The sequence below is a fragment of the Vulpes lagopus genome, chromosome 11 (assembly GCF_018345385.1).
Source record: "Vulpes lagopus strain Blue_001 chromosome 11, ASM1834538v1, whole genome shotgun sequence".
NCBI lineage: Eukaryota > Metazoa > Chordata > Mammalia > Carnivora > Canidae > Vulpes > Vulpes lagopus.
Window position 1 is genome coordinate 77,525,553 of NC_054834.1, and position 8,897 is coordinate 77,534,449.

Here is an 8,897-nt window from a genome sequence, read left to right on the forward strand (position 1 = left end):
AAAAAAAAAAAAAGGATTAAAAAAAAACTTTTAGAAAGTAGCTTCTTGCAGTTTTTAAGATTTTGTATATTTATTCATAAGAGAGAGGGAAGAGGCAAAGACCTAGGTAGAGGGAAAAGCAGGCCCTGCAGCATGCAGGGACCCGGTTGTGGGACTCGATCCTGAGACTCCAGGATCATGCCCTGGGCTGGAAGGTAGACGGTTAATTGCTGAGTTGTCTCATTGTAAGTCAGGTCCAGCACACAACAGGCCTAGGCCAGCCGGGTTGAGCCAGTGGTCTTCTGTTATAATACCAGGTAACATGGGGAGCTTAAAAACAGTAAACAAACCACTCCGTCCACCCTCGTCAAATAACTTATGAATCATAAAAAGTGCACCTTTTCTAAAGGTAGAGTAATGCCGGTGCATAAAGTGCAAGAAAAAGCTATTGCAGTTCGAATTGGGAAAATCCACTTTGTAAACACTGTCCTGTGTTGATGACAGCTGAAACAGGTGGAGTAGTGACTGCCTGTTTCTCAACCGGCCAGCAACTTAACTTGGTTTCTCTCAGGTTAAGCAGTGTTCTATGAAACTCTTTCTGAACTCAAGATGTTTTAGGAATAACAGCGAAACAACTGCAAGGAGCTCTGTTGGGACTCCATCCTGGGACTCCAGGATCACGCCCTGGGCTGGAAGGTAGACGCTTACAATGAGAAAACCCGCCCAAAAGAGGCTCTCGCAAGATAAAGGATTTAAATGTAGAGCTTTTTTTTAAGATTTTTTAAAATTTTTATTTATTTATGATAGTCACACAGAGAGAGAGAGAGAGAGAGAGAGAGAGAGAGAGAGAGAGAGAGAGAGGCAGAGATATAGGCAGAGGGAGAAGCAGGCTCCATGCAGGGAGCCCGACGTGGGACTCAATTCCCAGTCTCCAGGATCACACCCTGGGCTGAAGGCGGCACTAAACCGCTGAGCCACTCGGGCTCCCTAAATGTAGAATTTTAAAGATAAGGGCGAATTTAGGTTTAGTTTAATGCTGTGCTATTTCAATACCAGGTAGGGCGGGGGGAGCGGGGGCGCGGGCGGCTGCGCAAGGAGGCCAATAGCAGGTATAGACTGTGAAGTAGACCCAGGGTGATTGTTTCCTTGGTAACACGACGTTAAGATAAATGTGGAATGTGATGCCCAGAACTCGCACCAGCAGCTCTGCAGCTGAGCTGCAAACCGAGGCTTGTTTCTCTGTAGAGGCCTGTGCAGGCAAAAGTGGGATGTTTTTATTCTTACTGGTATCATCTCAAACAGTCAAGTTTTTGGTACTCTAATTTCAGAGAGGAAAAATCTCTCCGTAAGAAAACAGTAGTCACTCAAAGAAGGGGCTGTCACGACGTTGTAAAGTAGCCGTTTGTCCCTGGGAGAGAAATACTGTTTTAATTTTGCAGATTTTTATTGTCAGAACTGATTTTCACCATCACCAAACCTCAAGATGAGGAAAGAAAACACGACGTCCCTACCTCCACTTTCCAGATTTCTGCTTTAAGATCGTCAGTTTCATCTTCCCCATCTTTCTTTCTTTTGTCTTTTACACTCGAGGTCGAAGCCATGTGCCTCATTAGTGATTTGAGTCATTTCTAAAGTGTGCTTTCTTGTACAGAGAACAAGATGTACATGATGCTTTGGAATAGGGAGACGGACTAGGCCTGGCTCCCCGGGCGACGGTCGGCCTAGGATGCCTTCCACTCCAAGTGCAAAACAAGTTACTCCGGATCTTAAACAGGTGTCTCCAGATTCCCTCTTCCTAAAGCAAAACCAGTTGGCGCAGGCAGGGGGTCCTTACTCTTCCCTCTCTCTCTCTCTTTTTTTTTCTTTAGTTTTTATTTATTTAAATATCTACACCCAACGTGGAGCGCCAACACGATCCCCAGATCAAAAGTCGCAAGCTTTTCCCAAGTAACCACCAAGTTCCCTGGTTCCGGCTGCTAGAACTCCCGGAGACCGCGATCGTCCAGATCCGCTCCGCGCGCGCTGGTGACGCAGACGCTGCGCCGGAAGTGCGAGCAGTGGGCTGCCGGGCTCCGTTATGGCGGCCGCTGCTGGGGCACGCTGGAACCATGTGTGGGTGGGCACCGAGACCGGGATTCTGAAAGGTGGGTGGCTGGGCCCGGCGTGGGGAAGGTGGAGGGTGACCCCCGCTCGTGACCGCGGCGCGATTGACGCCCGCCTCCCGCAGGGGTGAACCTTCAACGCAAACAGGCGGCCAACTTCACGGCGGCTGGACAGCCGCGGCGCGAGGAGGCGGTGAGCGCCCTGTGCTGGGGCGCCGGCGGTGAGACTCAGGTGAGCGGCAGCTGTTCGGTCCCGAGCTGGGGAGCCAGGGTGCGGCAGCCCTGCTTGATCGTCATCCTGCCCTCTTCTCCCCGCAGATCCTGGTGGGGTGCGCCGACAGAACAGTGAGGTTCTTCAGCACCGAGGAGGGTCGATTTCAGGGCCAGAAGCACTGCCCCGGTGGGGAAGGCACGTTCCGAGGCCTCGCCCAGGTCGACAGGTAAGACCGAGCCCCTCGCTGAACGCTCAGATTGTGGGAAGAGCGTGGAGACTCCCTCAGGAAGGCCGAGTAATGACAATCAACCCATAGTGCCACGGACTGGGGCGGGTGACAGGAACCTGTGTCCTACCTGTAACAAGCATTTATTGAATACCTGCTGAGTAACAGGCATTGGGTGAAATGCAAAGGCTGCAGGTAAACCAGATGCATCAGTGAAGTACCTGCCTTCATGGAGTTTGCATCCTCTAGAGTTTTGCATTCTGGCTCCATAATCTTTTGGGTTACCATGAGCAGGTCATTTAATAGTTTAAAGTATGTTTGAAAACAGAGACTAACAACCACCAACAACATGGTGAAGTTCCCAAAGTAAAGGATAGGAAAGTGCTAGCGGTTAGGTAACTTGCCAAACGTTTTCTTTTCTTCCAAAAATGGAGAAGGCTGTGAATGAATAAGCTGTGTAGGTTTGGTGGTGTTCTGACAAGTGAGATGTAGAAATGTCTGTGTGGGTGAGACATTTGCACTGGGCCATGAAGGAGGGGCAGAATTTTGACCGGAAGAGAAAAGAGTAAATGCATTTTAGAAAGAGGCTACTACCTGGGCAGAGGCCAAGGATTGGTGTCAGGCTACACTGTAATTATGGGAAAGATAAACAGCATTTGGGGGTTGAAGCCGAGGATGTATTTTATTTTTATTTATTTATTTATTAAAGATTTTATTTATTTATTCATGAGAGACACGCACAGGCAGAGACACAAGCAGAGGGAGAAGCAGGCTCCATGCAGGGAGCCTGACTTGGGACTGGATCCCGGGTCTCCAGGATCACACCCTTGAGCTAAAGGTGGTGCTAAACCACCGAGCCCGAGGATGCATTTTAATACAATATGAGCAAGCTAGGTAGGTATTAAATGTAAAGGTCTTTCACAGCCAGGCTGAGATATTTGCCCTTGTGATTTGCAGGTGGTAGGGGGTATTGGGTTTGAGCAAGGAAAATGGATTGGAAAGAGCCGTGGGCTCTCATCCAGGCAAGAGAGACAGCCTGAACCGAGGTAGAGAAGGTGGGCAGACATGAGAAAGAACATAGGCTCAGATTCTGCAGCTCCTATTCCTGGGAGAGACTTGCTTAGGGTTCATGGGAGGGGTGCATACTTTGAGGGCAAGATTGATATTTACCATCTGGAACTCCAAACAGGGAACTTGAGGGAAGAAGCTAGTGTTTGATTTTGGCCAGATCCTAAATTTAGACCAGTCCCACTTCACCAGAGCTACTGATCCTGACTCCTGGTGACCCACTTAAGATTCAGAAAGACCAGCAGGGCCAGGTGCCCCCAGACATTGCTGTGGAATAGCAAAGGCTTTCTGCTTTGGAGTGTCACAGACTTGATTTCCAGCTCTGGTTCTGACATTTATAGTTGTGTAGGCAAGTCTCTTATCATTTCTGAGAGCTTCAGTCTCCTCACTCACAAAACTGATAAGCCCTCCTCTTGTTGAGGATATTAAGTAACAGACCTGGAAGGAGAGAGTCTTGTAATAAATCTGGGAGTGGGTCCACTGGGGTCTAGAGATTACTTTTACACTTACTTTTCTTTCTTTCTTTCTTTTCTTTCTTTTCTTTCTTTCTTTAAATTTTATTTATGTATTTATGAGAGACATACAGAGAGAGAGGCAGAGACACAGGCAGAGGGAGAAGCAGGCTCCATGCAAGGAGCCGGACATGGGACTTGATCCCAAGTCTCCAGGATCACGCCCTGGACTGAAGGCAGCACTAAACCACTGAGCCAGCCGGGGTGCCCTACTTTTCTTCTTTTAACCTAATTCTATCCTCCTCTGTCTGCAGCACCCTCATCACATGTGTGGATTCTGGGATTGTCCGAGTCTGGCGTGAGAATGACAAGGAGGCATCCTCTGACCCAGTAAGGCTCCCCTGGCTTGCCAGTGATGGTTGGGGAAGGTGGGGGCCAGGAACCAAGCAAGGGCTTTGGGGGAAGAGGACTGAAGAATTAAAGACTATGGAACTGCTTCTCATCTCCCCTCCCATCTCCTCTTCTTTTCAGCTCTTGGAACTGAGTGTGGGTCCTGGGGTGTGTAGGATGCGCCAAGACCCAGCTCACCCCCACATGGTTGCTACGGGTGGGAAAGAGAATGCTTTGAAGGTGTGGGACCTACAGGGGTCTGAGGAACCTGTGTTCAGGGCCAAGAATGTAAGTAATGGGTGGGAGGTTCTGGGGCTGAGGCCACTGACTGAGTCAGAGACCAGGTGGGCTTTAGGGGATGATGATAAAGGGCTGAAGGAAAGGGCCTTCTGGGGCTGAGGCCACTGACTGAGTCAGAGACCAGGTAGGCTTTACGGGATGATGATAAAGGGCTGAAGGAAAGGGCCTATGAGCTTCCCACAACTTATCTCCCATCTACCCACCCCTGACCAGGTACGGAACGACTGGCTTGACCTGCGAGTTCCCATCTGGGATCAGGACATACAGTTTCTTCCTGAGTCTCAGAAGCTTGTCACATGCACAGGGTACCACCAGGTGAGGCACCATCCCACTCCTGCCTCCTGGGCTTTCTCTCCTGGAGAAATAGCCTCCCTACACAGGCTCAGTACTCATCATTTGGCACAGCTATCCTTCTTAGGCTCTGTCCCTGAGTTTTCAGAGAGAGCCTTTCCCCCATCCATCCCAGCCCCATGGCTGAGCCAGTGACCTTCTAGTGCATTCTAGGACGAGTGTTCTGGACTGTGACCCTTTATTTCCTATCTGGAAGGGAGGAGAGAAGAAGAGAATGCCCTTTTCATAGTAGAATCACAGGGTACAGGTGTGATGAGAGGACACTGGGTTGGGTGGCAAGAAAACTGGGTTCTGGTTTTGTTTTGTTTGTTAAGATTTTATATATTCATGAGAGACACAGAGAGAAGAGAGGTAGAGACATAGAGGGAGAAGCAGGTTTCTTGTAGGGAGTCCAATGCGGGACTTGATCCCAGGACCCCGGGATCACGACCTGAGTCGAAGACAGATGCTCAACCACTCAGCCACCCAGGTGTCTCTGGGTTCTGTTTTTTTGTTTTGTTTTGTTTTTGTTTTTTAAGATTTTTTATTTATTCATGAGAGACAGAGAGAGAGAGAGACAGAGAGAGGCAGAGACATAGGCAAAGGGAGAAGCAGGCTCCATGCAGGGAGCCTGACATGGGACTCGATCCCGTATCCTGGGATCATACCCTGAGCCAAAGGCAGATAGATGCTCAACCGCTGAGCCACCCAGATGTCCCCGGGTTCTGGTTTTGATGCAGCCTCTGATTTGTTTGGGATCAAGGCCTGACCCTTGTCAGCCTCAGCTTCTAGCTTTATAGGAGGAAAGGAGGGTCCAACTGGGGATCTTTAGAGCCGTCCTTATTTGAATCCTAAGACCCAGGCAGGATTGGGTCACTATTTGCCCCATTTCCTTTACTCCTGCATAATGAAATCTGATCTTGTTGATTTGCCTCTGTTCAAACACAGTATGAGGCTTTTTCTCTCTGTTGTTCAGGCTAAATTTCTCTGGAATTCAGTACTCTGACAGTTGGACTAGCTTGCTGCTTTTTTTATTTTTCTTTTTTTAAGATTTTAATTATTTATTTACAAGAGACACAGAGCGACAGAGACATAGGCAGAGAGAGAAGCAGGCTCCCCATGGAGAGCTCAGTGCAGGACTTGAACCCAGGACCCTGGCCAGGATCACGACCTGAGCTGAAGACAGATGCTCAACCACTGGGGCCCCAGGCATCTCCTGGCTTGCTTTTTTCATCCCCAGATGAGAGTATGAAGGGATAGAATGTTCACACATGAAGACCATGGGAATGCTGCCACCCCCCAATCTGGGGTAACTCTTTTCTCAGCCCTGCCCATTCATGCTCCTAAGCAGATCTCCGCTGCCCACTCCTCCCTGACACTCAGAGGAAAGGAGGTACATTTCAAATGAGAAAGTTTCTCTAAGAGTAGGTCATAAATAAAGCAGTGTGTGAAGGAAGGGGTAAAGATGGGGAGAAAACAGAGCTGGGGGTATATGGTACTCTTGTGATACCTTGGTGTCTCCAGGTCCGTGTCTATGATCCAGCCTCCCCGCAGCGGCGGCCGGTCCTAGAGGTCACCTATGGAGAGTACCCACTTATGGCCATGACCCTCACTCCTGGGGGCAAGTAAGTGTTGAGAGGACAAAGATTGGGGCTCAGAGAGGACTCATGGGGGCTCCTGCTGACCCCACCTGCCTCTGGTCTCCTCCTTAGTTCTGTGATCGTGGGGAATACTCACGGGCAGCTGGCAGAAATTGACCTTCGACAAGGTGAGTGGATTAGGGAACCTTGCAAGAGGACAAAGGGTGGGAGGAAGGATGGGATTCCCTCTGAGGGGGTGCAGTGGAGTGGCTGAGCCCTCATTCAGGTGCCTATTGCCTGGGTTCAAATCCTGGTTTCACCAGAAGCTATATGATCTTGGACAAGTTGTTTCAACTCCTTGTGTCTTCTAGCTCCTTCACCTATAAAATGGAGACATACCAGTGATAATTCCTGTCCTAGTTTTATATCGAGGAATAATTATTGAAACATAGGGACACCTGGGTGGCTCAGCGGTTGAGCGTCTGCCTTTGACTCAGGGCGTGATCCTGCGATCTGAGATGGAGTCCCACATTGGGTTCTTGCAGATAGCTTGTTTCTTCCTCTGCCTGTGTCTCTGCCTCTCTCTGTCTCTCATAAATAAAATCTTTTTAGAAAGAATATTGAAACACAAGGTGATTGAAACAGTAAAGAACTGGGGCACCTGGGTTGGCTATTTGGGTAAGTGTCCAACTCTTGATTTCTGCTCAGGTTATGATTTCAGTGCTGTGAGATGGAGCCCAACAACCCGCTCCACATTAGGCATGGAGCCTGTGTAAAATCCCCACCCCCTCCGCACATGCACTCTTTCTCTCTCTAAAAAAAGAAACATTTAATGGTTGTTGGCTGGCCAGCTAGTGCTGATGCTTCCTCTCTTCCCCAGGGTGCCTACTGGGCTGTCTGAAGGGGCTGGCGGGCAGTGTCCGAGGATTACAGTGCCACCCTTCAAAGCCCCTCCTAGCCTCCTGTGGCTTGGACAGAGTCTTGAGGATACACAGGATCCAGAATCCACGGGGCCTGGAGCATAAGGTGAGAGCTGGTTGCCTCATGTGTCCCCATCCAGGTTTTTGTTTCAGTGTGCTTGCCTCCCTAAGGCTCCTGATCTTTTGTAGGTTTATCTCAAGTCTCAACTGAACTGCCTTCTTCTGTCAGGCAGGGATAACTGGGAGGTAAGCAGCTGGGTCTGTGGGAGTAAGGGCGCAGGTGTGAGCATTTCCCTGGGGAGAGAAAAAAAAAAAAAAAACAGTGGCTGGAACTGTCTCCTTGTCTGCCAAGTTACTGAAGTTCTCTGAGGAGTGTTATATTCCTGATAGGGTTACTGCCAAGGGTTGACATAGCATGGATGGGAATAGTGTCTGGCAACAGGAAATAAAAGCGATTATTTCCCAGCTAGATCCTTCTTCCCTGTGTATCTGTTACTGTGTCCCTGACTCCTCTAACCTTTCTCCCACTTGCCAGGATGAGCCCCAAGAGGCCAAAAAGGCACCACCGGAAGACACAGAGACAGATGAACTTTGGGCCTCTTTGGAGGCAGCTGCCAAGCGGCCGCTCCCTGATTCCGAGCAGACCCAAGGGGCTCTCCAAACCAGACGGAGAAAAAAGCAGCGGCCTGGGTCCACCAGCACCTGAAGAGCCTGTGCTCACTTTGTAAATAAACAGCTCAACACCCGCCATGACCCTGAGCCTTTTGTGATGGGAGAAAGGAAAGAGGGGTGGCTGCTCCCTACGCTGGTGCAGTAGGATATCTGACGTCACAAAAGGCAGGCCGGAGCCTGGTGGGTTGGCGTGGGTGGCACGGAGTTGGGGGCCGCTCGGGGCCATGGGCTGCTGCCAAGACAAGGACTTCCAGACGGATGAGCCGGCCAAGGAGGCCGAGTCGGAGGAAGTCGAAGGTGGGACCCAAGACACACCAACGGGACCCAGGGAACGGGAGAAGGGGTTGCTCTGACAGGACCGCCCAGGAGGTTGAACCCGGGAGGGCAAAGCAGAGCTCAGCGGCTTTATCATCTCCGCAGGCTCTGAAGAGGTCGACATGGGCCCGCCCGACCACCGGAATCAGAGGTCGAATGAAAGCCTCCTGATCACCGTGCTGTGGCGGCGGCTATCCCTGTTCAGCCGTCGGGGGTCAAACAGACCATCAGCCCAGAGTCAAAAGCAGGGATTGCAGGAGAGCAACCAGGAGGGGATCCTGGAGGAGCCGGAGAAGGGGTGACCCCAGCCCTGCTCTCAGTCTGCCCCAGCCTCCAGAGAATAAAGTTT

At 50.3% G+C, this 8,897-nt stretch overlaps 2 protein-coding genes across 2 annotated transcripts; both read left to right on the forward strand.

The window, feature by feature from the left end:
• Positions 1 to 1,956: 1,956 nt before the first annotated feature.
• On the forward strand, positions 1,957 to 8,307 carry WDR74 (WD repeat domain 74). The gene is made up of 11 exons (XM_041773630.1): positions 1,957 to 2,123; positions 2,207 to 2,313; positions 2,400 to 2,521; positions 4,356 to 4,431; positions 4,573 to 4,719; positions 4,945 to 5,046; positions 6,586 to 6,686; positions 6,774 to 6,829; positions 7,522 to 7,667; positions 7,751 to 7,807; positions 8,097 to 8,307. Exons 1-11 carry the CDS (start codon positions 2,057 to 2,059, stop codon positions 8,265 to 8,267), a joined length of 1,152 nt encoding a protein of 383 aa, XP_041629564.1. The 5' UTR covers positions 1,957 to 2,056; the 3' UTR covers positions 8,268 to 8,307.
• Positions 8,302 to 8,894, forward strand: LOC121501535 (testis-expressed protein 54-like). The gene is made up of 2 exons (XM_041773634.1): positions 8,302 to 8,530; positions 8,654 to 8,894. Exons 1-2 carry the CDS (start codon positions 8,458 to 8,460, stop codon positions 8,848 to 8,850), a joined length of 270 nt encoding a protein of 89 aa, XP_041629568.1. The 5' UTR covers positions 8,302 to 8,457; the 3' UTR covers positions 8,851 to 8,894.
• Positions 8,895 to 8,897: the final 3 nt, after the last annotated feature.

Bases quoted from the DNA above. Each gene is read 5' to 3' on its own strand.
- WDR74 (XM_041773630.1), top strand. From the start codon at position 2,057: ATGGCGGCCGCTGCTGGGGCACGCTGGAACCATGTGTGGGTGGGCACC. The intron at 2,124-2,206 runs GTGGGTGGCTGG...CGCCTCCCGCAG, and splicing joins CGAGACCGGGATTCTGAAAG to GGGTGAACCTTCAACGCAAA. The intron at 7,668-7,750 runs GTGAGAGCTGGT...GATCTTTTGTAG, and splicing joins CACGGGGCCTGGAGCATAAG to GTTTATCTCAAGTCTCAACT.
- LOC121501535 (XM_041773634.1), top strand. From the start codon at position 8,458: ATGGGCTGCTGCCAAGACAAGGACTTCCAGACGGATGAGCCGGCCAAG. The intron at 8,531-8,653 runs GTGGGACCCAAG...TCATCTCCGCAG, and splicing joins CGAGTCGGAGGAAGTCGAAG to GCTCTGAAGAGGTCGACATG.